Below are 14,277 nucleotides of genomic sequence, written 5' to 3' on the forward strand. Positions count from 1 at the left end.
GTGTAGATTTGATAAATGTTTTTGATAACGATGTTGCATAACAAAATGGAAAGTCAAGGTGTCTGAATACTTTCCTAATGCACTGAATGTAATATATACTGTGTCTATAAAATGTGTATAATCTTTTGTTATTTGTATATCCCAACATTACGCTTCGCTCAACTCTCCCATCCATCTCTGAACACCATCCAGTTTTGATTTCTATTTGCCATGTATTTTTCAGCGGTGCTGTGATATTTCACAAAAGTTTTGAATGGAGGCTCATTATCATTTTAATTTTAATTTTAAATAGCTGTGGATTGTTTCAAATCACAAGCAGTTTGGATAGCGCTCCTGGCAATAGCCCTAGCTGATTATTGAGTTGCGGCTGTCAGTGAAAAGCATCTCAAATATGTGTCCCGATAGTGTCTCGAGTATTATTATTTAGTTGATGGCAATTGTTTCATTGTGTATCTTGTTTGCCCTGTTATTTATTTTCTATTAATTAGTCATTTTACCATTCTCGAAGTTGAAATGTTGTTCACGGAGTTCACTACCTGCTAAGGTTACACGGTTTATTATATAACCATAATTTATGAGATGTATCCATTTTTTCATTGTCTTTTGTTTGTAGTGCTCCATTTGAGTGATGAGGATGTCTGGTATCTCTGTCCTCCATAATGTTGAGGAAGTACATGCACCTTTTTTTTTTAACATCCATTGCGAATGATAATATATTACAATTATAGTTCCTCACAGTAAGCTATTTTGAATTATCTTATCAACGGTCTCCCCCTCGATAATCACCAATCCTCTGTGTGAAAGAGCAATGGAAGTTCTAGGCCTACTGCTGCATTGTCCTATAGGCTATGAGTTCCATGCGCTCATTTCTTCAGCTGCCAATGGATCAAGATGTATCAATGTGTCCATATGGCAGAGGCTGGTGAACTCTCATTAGTTTACTTTTAACTTTCAGATTTATATAATTTTAATTCCGATTTTTATGATTAACCACTTGACAATGATTTTAAGGAACGAAAACATTATTATTCCAATGAAAATGTTCCACGAAAATGCTCCTATCAAAATCAAAACTAGCACGCAGAATGGTAGAAATGGTAGGATAAATTGCTTGCTTCCCTCAACTTGAAACTCAGGCACTGCCTATGAAGGCTTTATAAAATAATTTCCTCCCAAGTTTCTATGCTTGAAGCAAGGTAAGACATACATCAAAATATGAAATAAATTCAGGTTTCAAACAATTAAGTATGTTTTCATAATGCACACTGCCTCTAGCTCATATTGTGAATTGGTGGGTGATGCGCTGATAGCATGTTTCCTGCACTTGAATGGTAAATAGTTGTGCTTCAATTACTAGTTGAGAAATAAAAATAGTAGTCCTTTTTCAACCGTGCACCAAAAGGGTTTTAAACAGGCCATTGCATTTAGAATTGTTGCGCAGTAAATGGGTTTATTATAAAAGCAGGTTTTACTCCAGCTGGGGAGCTGCAGGAGAAATCCTGCACAATATAGGCTGTGATAGTTGGATGAATAAGATACTAATGGAAATACACACAGGCCAATTTAATTCCACTAAATTATGCAAATGAACCTATAGACCGATAAGCGAGACTGTCATATGTATTTACGTCAACTGGTATTTTCATCAATTAATAAAACGCATTATTTTGCAATGGGATTTTGTTTCTCCCGGCCATTTTTGTCGGCTTCATTTTGTTCCAGCAAATGAAGGCAGGGAATGGAAACTCCAACACACACTCATTGATGTCCCACACATACACTCACTTGTTATACAATATACCCCCTTAAACACATGCATGCAGTTGTCTCGTGTGATCCCAGTAGACATGGTCTGTTCACTCCAACCAGCCCCCTCCCACCCTTTCCAGCTCATTGTCCCACTGTTCCTATCTATTCCCCCTGCCTGTCCTCTTCATCTACTTTTCAGTCCTCACACTCCTCATTTCACTGTGTCACTCTGCTCATCTTTGTCAAATCCCCCTCTCTCTCCATGACTTGTCTACTTCCCAACGTACCCCCCCCCCCCCATCCCCAGTCAGCCCCAAAAGGTGGAGAGGTCCAAGGAACCGGATGTCTTCTCCCCGCAGCAACTCAGGTTCAGTGTGGTTGCATGATTGCTCCGACACAGGAGTGACTTTGGCTGCAGTCAGATTTTCAACCCCCCCAGGTTGTTATATCTGGTGATGTTTTTTCCCCAGAGACAATGATAGGTGTTGGTATGAATGATGGTAGAAGAGTCAGATTGAGCCTCGAGTTACTGAGGCTTTGTTGTGAGTATGGCTTCATTTTGAGCAGTGTTGAGGGTTAGACAGGCTTCTTTGTAAGCGTATTGTTTGTGTGGGAGATTCTCTTAATTTTAACCGTGTTGGATCAGTGTTTGCTGTTGTAACTCTTACCATGTCTGTCAGAAGCTAAAACGCGTCACTGGGCCAGGGCTTCGATCTTGGCACAAAGCAGAGTATAGCTATAGATCGCTTCCTCCAGTTAGCAGTGAAGGTTGTCTGGCCATTTGCCCCCCCCGCTGACCTTTTAACCCTAACCTCTGTGTACGTCATATCCTCTTGCTCTTCAAATGACATCTCTCTCCAGTTCAGGAATAAACATCTTAGTTTTTTTGGTGTTTCTTCATATAGCCTGTATGTAGCCAGTACGTTTTGTTTGGGTGTGCATTGTGTGTTGATAGAGTTCAATGCTTTATTGAGACACTTATTTTAGGACCTAAAGAACTGAGTCAGTCCGGGCAGCACACAGCAGGGCAGTACATGAGTGACATTCAGAGTAAATTTGCTATAACCCATTTCATTAAATGTTATATACACAACTCGAGAGTAATGTACTCTCGACAGAGCGGGTAATTCCACCAAAGCAGTGCCAATAGGGGGGGGGCGATTTACAGTCATCTATCAAAATGTTTTCTGAGTATATAATCACCGTAGCGTTTCGAAACCCAGAGGCGCAACATCTTGAGACTTCCCGGGAACGCTTGCCAAACTGTCCAAGCAAACCAGGCCGGGGTTTGGTGTTTGAGAAGTCAATGAGAGAAGGGGGAAAATTCTTCCTTAGTTGATAATTTTCTTGAAATATAAAGGCACAACCTAGATTTGAGCCAATGTCTTAAGTAGTTATTACTTCAACCTTGTGAAAGTGACCAACGGACACGTTTTAATTTGAGTCAAAAACAACATATCAAAGGAGTGCCTTTTGATATGACATGCAGCACATGCGCAGTTCGGCGCAAGACGACCGTTAGACCCGATGACGTGTTTCTGCGCATGAGCTTAGCTAGCCAATGTCACCATGACATCGCTTACAAGCATGATCAGGGATTTTTATCGATGAAGCAGTTTCTGCCCATCTTCATACTGTACCGTCTTTGCTACTATTCTCAAACACTAACCTTTGAACAGGAAAGTGGCAGTAACGGCATGTGTTAAGACCAGTGTGCAGAGTGCTAGCTGCACCCTTACTGTTTGTTAACTGTGTGTGGCCAGGTCAGTCAGTGGTCACTCAGACTCTGTCTCTCTTCCCATCTCGCTCTCCCTCTCTCTCTCTCTCTTTCAACAGCTCAGGGGGACAGACTCCTCATAGAGACCTGGAGAAAGTGCTGACGGGAGAAGAGAAGTGAGTAGTGACCTAGGTGTTCACATGTTGTGTGTGTGTGTGTGTCTGAGTCTGTTGTCTGTGTTGCTCTTTGCTGACACCCCTCCTGTGTTTGTTGCCCGACAGAGCTCTGCGCCCAGGCGACCCTGGGTTCTGTGCCCGGGCCAGGGTGCCCATGCCATCCAACAAGGACTACGTTGTGCGGCCCAAATGGAACGTGGAGAGCGAGTCCAGAGCAGTGAGTGTTTGTCCGTCCAGCTGTCTGCCTGGGAGAAGGGAGGAGAAAGGATAGTTTTCCCATTTCTTTTAACTGTATAAATCAGACCTATTTTCTTCTCCAACCTGAAATCCTTGATTCCGGACATAACCGTTTCTAGGTCATTTTTGCTAAGTTACCTTAGTTGTGACTGAACTGGGTCTGTTAGATGTTTTGTCAATACATGACGTGGGCATCGGTAAGGAGCTGAATGTGATTGGTTCCCGACTGTAGACGAGCATTAAGAAAGGGATAAGCCGATTGGAAAAGCACAAACGTCGCATCGCCCAGCAGAGGTCACAGCGGCGCATCACAGCGGTGAAGATCAATGTGGATGGCAATGGCATGCCCCTGTAATTCCTACTGTCACCACACGGGGCAGTAAGTGCCACCTGCATGTCTTTTGCTGGTCCTTGGTTGGACAAAGTTGCCCATAGAAACTGATCTTAGGTCAGTTAATTGTTACCCCCACTAATGGTGAAGGTTGAGAATGAGAGAGGGTAAGCTTCTACCCAGGGCCACTGTGTGCAGTGTGGACTGGAGAGCAACCATCCCACCACTTACCAATTCAAACGGTTCTGCACACTGTTGCCCAGCCGCCTAATGAATGAATGAATGAATCCCCTGTTTAAAACATAACACACAGTACTACACTGTTTGAGCTGTGACATTTGAACTTCCCTGGTTTTAAGACATTTGGCTATACCATTGTTGCTTGAGTTTGTGCCCAGCATGGTGGGAATGTGTTCCTAATCAACTTAGTGTTCAGAGTTTTAAATACTATGGTTACGAAACTTAATGAGAAATATCAGATCGACAGAACATTCCAAATTTGATGCGAGTGTGTGTGTGTGTGTCGATAACCTTGCTCGCTAGGCTTGTAGTGGTACTACCACTGTCCAATATTGTGGCAAAGACGCACTGTGTTTTGGTGATTGTTTGCGACAGAGTAGTTCCACTTTCCTGTCTCTCCTTTTGTAATCCTTTCCTCCCTCTGTCTCCCAGGCCCCGGTTAAGAAGGGTATTTCACGGGTGGACAAACAGTTGCGTCGCTTCGCTGACATAAAGCGTATGACGAAGACGGGCCACGCGGTGAAGATCAGCGTCCAGGGCAACCGGATGCCCCTCTGATTTAAATGTTCTCTTTTTCTTTTCTTTTTAACCTTTTTCGGCTAGGTTGAAAGCATAGCTTTCAATACATAGCTTTTACTGATCTAATAATATCAGAGCTGTGATTATTCCAAGGAAGGGAGGATGGAAGGATGCAATTATTTAAATCATTTGATTAGGGCCCGGATCCCAGTTCTGTGTGCTTTAGCCAACTCCTCTAACTTGACGATGGTGCATGACGATGGTCAAAGCGGTTTGCTGAAGCACATAGATGAGACCATGCTATCGTCAAACCCCCTCAGGCCAGCCTGAATGTATGATAGTGGTGTGGCTTCACCGTCTGGTTGGCCTTCGGTCCTCTAGAGATTCAATACGGAGTGTGGAAGATTGTTGTTATAGCACGATTTTAAGGTAATTTCCAGTTGTGTCGACATGCAGCGTATACTGAACGTTGGCCTTAAATTTCTATAGCGCGGATTTTCCATGCTCTGTATTGAATGTACGTTAGGCCTTTGTTTTACTTTGTTTCTGAAGAAGCTGTACAGACGTAGGAGCTGCCTGTATGTCTTGACTGTGTGCCGGTTGTTTCCGAAGTTACTTTCATAATAAAGAGGGTTTCACCAGATCTCTAGGTCGTCTTTATTTGAAACGTTACCTATGGCCTTGAGCTAGATTCCTCTCAATCTCATTTGGCCACTGTTGATGTCTTAAAAACATGATACATTGATTGGAGTGAACTATCACTTTAATGCACAATAAGTAGTTTGAAATAATTCAAACTACTTATTGCTAGTGGCAACTTATGTACTTTCATGAAACACTCCAACAAACTCCATTTAACAGCCCTAAAACTTGATGCTTTGGGGGAAAAAATGTAAATGGGGCGGTGAAACTGATCAAGTGCTCTCAGAACCAAATCTTACCTGGTTAATAATGTGCACAGTTTGTGTGTAAATTATGTTATTCACAATAAAATGAAATAAGGTAACTGAAGCACCAGGGTCATGTTCAGTGAATTTAAAACAGTCAGAATAATGCAATGAATTGAGCTGACATGATTCCCAATTTTACATCATGACAGAAAATCCGGTCTTCAAAATGCATTTATCTAAACATATTGTTGCATTGTATTCTCCTGAACTCACCCCAGGTGCAATTTATATTTCATAATGCACTCAGGCATTTCTGTAAATCTGAAAGGATTGGATGTATCCTAAAATTCCCTCAGAGGTCAATTACAAGCTATTACTGTATTGCTAATACCTTGTTGGGGCTAGGGTTTGACTTGGAATTCATCATCAGCGCTCCCAATTTGGGCCTTACCCTTGTCCCCCAACCCTTCGATCTTTGCAGGTGTGTCAGCAATATAGTAAAGGTCACCACTAAACTGCTTGCACCTATCCAGACCCTTCAGATAATCAGAGCTGCAATCATTGAAGGGTCAAGGGGTAGGGAATGAATTGGGATCGTCTCCGAGCTGCACCTCATTTATGTGTACTGTTATGCACCTGCCTTTCTATAGTATCTTGTATCCAGTGCAGGTAGTTCCCTAGCCGGGTGTAGATGCCATACTTCCCCTTGGTGGTACACTTCTCCCCCCAGCTCACCACCCCTGTGAGGAACCAGGTACCGCGGTAGTTGACCACAAAGGGACCCCCACTGTCCCCACTGCAGGCATCCAAGCTGGCCTCCAGGTAGCCCGCGCAGAACATGTTGTCCGTGATGACCTGCTCTGTGGAGCCGATGCACTTCTGCTGGTCGATCACGGGCAGAGTGACTTTCCTCAGGAAGCGTGAGGAGTGCCCCAGGTACTGTGTGGCGCCCCAGCCTGTGACCATGCCCCTCACATCCTCCCGCTGGAGATGGCTGGCCAGCTGACCATTGGGAAGGCAGGCGGGTACCGCCACAGGGCTCAGCACCACGGGGGAAGAGAGGTAGACTAGAGCAATGTCGCTATCGAAGGTGTAGTCGTGGAAGTGAGGGTGGATGACGACCTTGGCCACCTTAATCTTCTGCTCATCTGGGTCGGGACGCTGCTTGTCATAGTCCCCTGTAAATCAGACAGACAGTTTAAACAGGCACAGTGGATCATCATGATCGACATGTTACACTCAATTCAAACTGCTGGAGCATTCAACAGTGTGCTCACTACTTCTAAACACGGGATCACATAGTCTCACCGATAGTCACATGGTGAGGGGTTTTATGCATGCAGTGTGCGGAACTGACCACCCAGCGCTGACTGATCAGAGTTCCCCCACAGAAGCCATATCCATCCTCCCTACAGAGCATGACCTGCAGGGTCATGGAACAGGTAGAACTAGTATTAGAGGTATGCCACAAACACTATTATCATCATACACTACATGCCCTATGATTTATGAGATTAGTGCCTGCAGTGCCACTGACGCCTTCCACGGTTCTGTCAGTAGGACACGCCATAGAAAACCACCTTGTAACCAGATACAAAAACTTACTCATTGGACTTATTCAGGGGCCTCACTTTTACAATTTTCTACATTTCTGCAATATGTTTCTTAGACCACGACAATGCAGTTTTTAAAACCACTGCCTCCAGCACACTTACTCCCCCCTCCACCATTTCACTTTGTTCTGGACTGTTTCTTTCAATTTGTGCCTACTGAACACGACCCTGCTTACCACCCCTTTAGCCCTGTGTGTTGTAGGCCTACCTGCCATGGGCTTCCTCCCTGCCTCTCCAGCTGCCCTCCTACTATCCGGGTGTCTTCATTAATGTCCTCCATGTACTCGGTGCTGTTCCTCCCTGGCTGGGTTGAGTTAATCGCAAGTAGGGTGGAGGTCGAGTTCCTTTCCCCCTCCGTGGTGTTGGTGAGGTTCATGTCAGAGTGGCGGAAGGTCGGGGTGAAGGGCACGGACTCGTCCAGTAGAGAGCGGCGCAGCGAAGCCTCACTCTGCTTCTTCCCACAAGGGAACGCCACTGGCAATGACAATGTACAGTATAACCATCACATTGACTTGACACCTACTCATTCAGGCGTTTTTCTTTTTACTATCTTCTATATTGTAAAATAATAGTGAAGACGTCAACTATGAAATGACATGTAGTAACCAAAAAAGTGTTGAACAAATCAAAAGATATTTTCATTTTCCTTGACAGCTTTGTACACTCAGCATGTGTGCCTTGTTAAATGTTCATTTGTGGAATTACTGTCATCAATGCGTTTGAGCCAATCAATTGTGTTGTGACAAGGGCAGGGGTGGTATACAGAAGATGGCCCTATTTAGTAAAAGACCAACTCAAATAAGCAAAGAGAAACAATAGTCTATCATTGACTGACTTCATGTCTTAGTCATCTGAAAAATTTCAAGAACTATTCTTCATGTGCAGTCGCAAAAACCATCAAGCGGTATGATGAAACCGGCTCTCATGAGGAGCGCCACAGGAAAGGACGACCCAGAGTTTCCTCTGCTGCAGAGGATAAGTTAGAGTTAACTGCACCTCCAGATAAATGCTTTACAGAGTTCAAGTAAAAGACATCTCAACATCAACTGTTCAGAGGAGACTGCGTGAATCAGGTGTTCATGGTCAATTTGCTGCAAAGAAACCACTACCAAAGGACACCAATAAGAAGAAGAGAGTAGGTGAACGGATGATCTCTGCAAGTGTGGTTCCCACTGTGAAGCATGGAGGAGGTGTGACAGTGTCACCAGAAAAGCACCCCGACACCGTCTGATTTATTTAGAATTCAAGGCACACTTAACCAGCATGGCTACCTCAGCATTCTGCAGTGATACGCCATCCCATCTGCTTTGTGCTTAGTGGGACTATCAATTGTTTTTCAACAGGACAATGATCCAAAACACACCTCCAGGCTGTGTAAGGGCTATTTAACCAAGGAGAGTGGAGTGCTGCATTAGATGACCTGTCTTCCACAAACACCCAACCTCAACCGAATTGAGATGGTTTGGGATGAGTTGGACTGCAGAGTGAATGAGAAGCAAGTGCTCAGGATATGTTGGAAGACTGTTGGAAAATAATTCCTCATGAAGCTGGTTGAGAGAATGCCAAGAGTGTGCAAAGCTGTCATCAATTCAAAGGGTGGCTACTTTGAAGAATCTAAAATAGAAAATATATTTTGATTTAACACTTTTTTGGTTACTACATGATTCCATATGTTATTTCATAGTTTTGATGTCTTCACTATTATTCTACAATGTAGAAAATAGTAAAACATAAATAAAAACCCTTGAATGAGTAGGTGTGTCCAAACTTTTGACTGGCACTATGTTTTTCAGTGCTTAGTCTACCTGTTTCAGAGCAGGTCTTGCCATCCTCATCTAACTGATAACCCTCTGCACAGCTGCACTGGACCTCTGTGGTGCGCTCCTGGTTGGTGCAGTAATGCAGACAGCCTCCATTTTTAAACTGGCACTCAAACACCTCTGGAGGAACAGAGCAAAGTTCTGGTATTAGAAGAGTAGAATAGAATTGACTCCTTAATTGTATTTTATTGAGCAGGCATTTAGCTGTCTTTTAAGGTGGTCATTTGAAACCTGAAGGGGTCCTACAGTGTCAATAAAAAATAGCTTATAAATATTTCCTATAAGTACAGTAATTAGTTTGCTAGCTAGGTTTTTTATTAGACGTCACAATTCTATTGTTTATTAATATGTTGGTTTTCCCTTAACTGTATGTGAGTAAAATGTGAATGTAAAGTACGTTCTGCAAGTGGTTTTCCAACAACTGTTGTAAGTGGATGCGGTGAAGTCACATTCACAAAAGAATCCTCCGTGTCGTACAATGGTTGTCGACCAGAGGAGGCTGGTGGGAGGCGCTATGGTTAAATAAAAGGACAGGTTCATTGTAATGACTGGAATGGAATAAATGGAACTGAGTCAAATGTAATTTTCATACATTTGATCTGTTTAATACCGTTCCATTTATTCCATTCCAGCCTCCTATAGATCCTCCCACCAGCTTCCTCTGTGGTGGAATCTCCAGTATGAACGGCACCAGTACTGTAGCAGAGCAATACTCAGTGTGGATTCCAGGCTATGACTGGGAGGGCCAGGGTCCTGTAACTCAGGAAGTGAGAGTTTTTATAGGTCTATAGCTTTAGTTTCTAGACTATCATTACAGGAAAACACAGATGTATTATGACTATGGTTGCACATTTTGGGGAATATTCAGAGGTGGGAATTAATGGAAATATATGCAAATGAATGTTAATACCGTTTAAATGTATGTTTTTTGCATTAGTTATATTTACCATATCACATGGAAACCGAAACATAAACCTTTCTACTTAAGTAGACATAATTGAAAATGATTAAATCCTTACAATAGAAATAAAATAACAATTTAGTTACGAATTGAACTTTAATTAAATTAGTTGACTCTTCACATGCAATGATTTCACTGAACAACAATGATCCATTGTATCTCCCAAAAATGTTTTCAACATACATCGGTAAAATGATACACTAGAAACTAAAGCTTTGGTTGTCTTCTCCCTGGATTGAACTTAATGTCCACCTCTTGAACACCAAACTGAGGCCTCATCTTCACTGTCCAACCTTGTTGAGGATGTGTGTGTGTGTTCCCAAACAAGGATCAGTTGCGCTCTGAGGCGGCTGATGTTGGAGGTAACAAGGGAAAGAGCCTCAGATCCACAAAGTCCCTTCCAACTGATGAGATTTTCTTTTACCTTTATTGAACTAGGCATGTCAGCTAAGAACAAATTCTTATTTTCAATGACAGCCTAGAAACAGTGGGTTAACTGCCTTGTTCAGGGGCAGAACAATTCTGGAATCGATCTTGCACCCTTCTGGTTACAAGTCCAACGCTCTAACCACTAGGCTACCTGCCGCCCCAAATATGTTGGCACGACTGCCAAATTGCATCTCCATCCCAAAGCCCTTGCTTGGACGTGTACTTAACCAGACTGCCAAGAATCTTGCCCTCATCCAGGCCAAGGTGGCGAGACAGTGTTGATCTCTGCACCAGACAGGATGCTCTTGCCAGCATACTTGGGATCCAACATGTACTCTGCGGCATGTATTGGCTTCAGGCAAAAGTCTTCCCACTTTTTGATGTATTTCAGAACTGCAGTTTCCTCTGCTTGGAGCAACAGTGAAGTAGATAGAAAAGACACTTTGCTTGGTGAGGTAGATTGCTGCTATAACTTGATAACCATTTCCTTGGCTCTCCATTGTTTTCAGTGCCATGATGTCCTTTAGGAGCAGATTCAATGCATGAGCAGCACAGCCAATGGGTATGATGTGAGGGTAGGACTCCTCCACTTTAGACCAAGCAGCCTTCATGTTCGCACCATTGTCTGTCACCAGTGCAATACCTTCTGTGGTCCAAGGTCATTGATGACTGCCTTCAGCTCATCTGCAATGTAGAGACCGGTGTGTCTGTCCCTTGTGTCTGTGCTCTTGTAGAATACTGGTTAAGGGGTGTAGTTAATTGGGGCGGCAGGGTAGCCTAGTGGTTAGAGCGTTGGACTTGTAACCGGAAGGTTGCAAGTTCAAACCCCCGAGCTGACAAGGTACAAATCTGTCGCTCTGCCCCTGAACAGGCTGTTCCTAGGCCATCATTGAAAATTAGAATTTGTTCTTAACTGACTTGCCTAGTTAAATGAAGGAAAAAAATACGAAATTATTCCTTGCCCACAAACATTCGACCACCCATCAGATTTACATTCAGTCTGCTTTTTCTATGATTTGCTTGACCTTCACTTGAACTCTACATCCATTACATTTTTAGATAAAGCATGTCTGCTTGAAGGAGGGGTGTATGCTGGGAAAAGAACATTCAGAAATCTCTTCCAATAGACATTGCCTGTGAGCACCTGAGGTGAACCAGTTGCATACACAGCTCGAGCAAGACATTAATCAAAATAAACTTCTGATTCCATGAGCTGTTGCTATCGATAAGGCGTCTGATTCATAATTTTCACCTCGAATAGAAGTAGAGGAACTTTTGTCAGAGGTTGTGAGTGTTGAGGGATCTTTATGCACTTGGCCAGATGATTCTGCATCTTTATTGCATTCTTCACATATGATTTGGCACAGTATTTGCAAATGTACACCGCTTTTCCTTCTACATTAGCTGCAGTGAAATGTCTCCACACATCAGATAGTGCCCGTGGCATTTTTCTGTAAAGATTAGAAAAAAATGAGTAAAAAATAACCAAATAGGCCTCCAGTGTGGCGCAGTGGTTAAGGGCGCTGTACTGCAGCGCCAGCTGTGCCGCCAGAGACTCTGGGTTCGCGTCCAGGCTCTGTCATAACCGGCTGCGACTGGGAGGTCCGTGGGGTGACGCACAATTGGCCTAGCGTCGTCCGGGTTAGGGAGGGTTTGGCCGGTAGGGATATCCTTGTCTCATCACACACCAACCAAGGTTGCCAGGTGCACGGAGTTTCCTCGACACACTGGTGCAGCTGGCTTCCGGGTTGGATGCGCGCTGTGTTAAGAAGCAGTGCGGTTTGGTTGGGTTGTGTATCGGAGGACGCATGACTTTCAACCGTCGTCTCTCCCGAGCCCGTACAGGACTTGTAGCGATGAGACAAGATAGTAGCTACTAACAATTGGATACCATGAAATTGGGGAGAAAAAAGGGTTAAAATTCACAAAAAATATAAAATAACCAAATACAATTCCATGTACAGATAAATAGTTAAGCTATTAGATTAAACAACTCCTTTGTAAGATACATGTTTTAAAATGAAACATGTATGGAAACAGGTGAATTGACACTCAGTTAGCAGGCTCAAGCAAGATAAAAACCCACATGGTCGCAAAAACTAACAAGCAGAACAAGTAAAAAATTATTTAAACACACTTTGCTGTAGGCTACTATTTACTAGTTAACAAAAAATCATGTATTTCATATAAAATATATTCACCCCACCCAGTATTGTAATCAAAACTTACCAGAAAGCCTGTAGTCCTTTGCTCAGACAGTGTAGTAGTGTGGGCTCATTAGTGTGCAAGATCTTGAGAATCAGCTGTACATGTGATGGAAGAATGCACTGTGCATGCAGAGGGTTGCAATTCCATTGAATTGGGGATAGTTTAACCAAAATATACCACAAGACCTAGATTTGCCTTATGTGTATCCAACAAAAAACATTCACTGTAAGCTAACTTCTTTTAATGAATTTAAGCAAAATTCCCCAAATTCCAGGGCTTAACTTCCGGAAAGTTTCCAACCCCTCCCACCCCTATTATGATTGAGTAAAACTATACCTATTGCACAGGTTTTCCCATCGTAGCGTGGGGGACACAGACAGAGGTATCCATCCCGATCGATTGTGCAGATTCCTCCATTCTTACATGGGTTGTAGTGGCACGGATTCAGATCTAATTCACAATTCATAGAGACACCTCATCACAAGCGTTCCTTTTAAGTGACTGTGGATTTTTGATGCAGTTTTTTAAATAACTGAAAATAATCTAATGACGCAATACCATACTCACTCTTATATCTATACCAAAACTCCACCTGTAAGAGAAGACCAAAGGGATACAGTCAGTGTGAATGTTCTTTTGAGCTTTATGAGCCTACTCCTCTGACTATCCTTGTCATTTAAGGCCCGGTTACACCTTGCTTTAACATGTGGTTTAGTGATGCGTGGGTTGACTCATCACCTGCTGCGAGGCGGGTTTAGGCAGGCCGGTGGGTGAATAAAGAGAAAGCATTGTATAAAAAATGTAGAATTCCTGTGCATATCTATAGGCTACATTGAGGTTTTATTTCATTATTTTTTATCTGCCATAAGCGCTTAAGCCTCTTGACAAGGCTTCACTCCAACACACTTGAAAAAATTAGCAATTTTACATTTTTCAACTGCTTAGCTAGCAGGGTTCTCGTTGCTCACCTTCCCAAAATTCCACGCACATTTCTCTGCGTACCCTTGTTGTAAACGAATGGGGATGGAACTTATGCTGAATTCGCAGAATCGCTTTAGTGGAAATGAAAACTGCCCTCAGTCTGCTACTCCGCGTAGCTGAGTTTTCAGTTAACACAGTCATAACTACCTAGTTGCTCTAACTAATGCTCTATTGAAAGAGGCTTTCTCACTTCGATGACTGACTGGCTAAACTGAGGAAAGTCCAGCAACAGTGGTCCAAATCGAATTGACGGTACTGGAGGAGATTGCTGCCGTTTTACGGGCTCCTAACCAATTGTGCTATTCTCTGTTTTTTTGCGTTTTTTGTAACTTATTTTGTACATAATGTTTCTGCTACTCTTCTGGATATCAGGACCAACGGAACATTAACTGTAATATCTTATGTT

At 43.0% G+C, this 14,277-nt stretch overlaps 2 protein-coding genes across 2 annotated transcripts in view; one reads left to right on the top strand and one right to left on the bottom strand.

The window, feature by feature from the left end:
- Nucleotides 1-5,612, top strand: part of LOC115137178 (protein IWS1 homolog) — a 29,494-nt gene extending 23,882 nt beyond the window's left edge. Inside the window, exons 14-17 of the mRNA XM_029673309.2 lie at nt 2,057-2,116; nt 3,586-3,642; nt 3,748-3,859; nt 4,883-5,612. Coding sequence (XP_029529169.2) covers nt 2,057-2,116; nt 3,586-3,642; nt 3,748-3,859; nt 4,883-5,008 — 355 coding nt within the window. The 3' untranslated portion in view covers nt 5,009-5,612. The remainder of the gene's footprint in view (nt 1-2,056; nt 2,117-3,585; nt 3,643-3,747; nt 3,860-4,882) is intronic.
- A 377-nt stretch (nt 5,613-5,989) lies between these two features.
- Nucleotides 5,990-14,277, bottom strand: part of LOC115137179 (coagulation factor X-like) — a 29,594-nt gene continuing 21,306 nt past the window's right edge. Inside the window, exons 3-8 of the mRNA XM_029673311.2 lie at nt 13,458-13,482; nt 13,227-13,340; nt 9,278-9,412; nt 7,681-7,946; nt 7,168-7,282; nt 5,990-7,037 (exon numbers count right to left, since the gene is read on the bottom strand). Of these exons, the coding sequence (XP_029529171.1) occupies nt 6,472-7,037; nt 7,168-7,282; nt 7,681-7,946; nt 9,278-9,412; nt 13,227-13,340; nt 13,458-13,482 (1,221 nt within the window). The 3' untranslated portion in view covers nt 5,990-6,471. The remainder of the gene's footprint in view (nt 7,038-7,167; nt 7,283-7,680; nt 7,947-9,277; nt 9,413-13,226; nt 13,341-13,457; nt 13,483-14,277) is intronic.

Source organism: Oncorhynchus nerka, linkage group LG11 (assembly GCF_034236695.1).
Source record: "Oncorhynchus nerka isolate Pitt River linkage group LG11, Oner_Uvic_2.0, whole genome shotgun sequence".
Lineage (NCBI taxonomy): Eukaryota > Metazoa > Chordata > Actinopteri > Salmoniformes > Salmonidae > Oncorhynchus > Oncorhynchus nerka.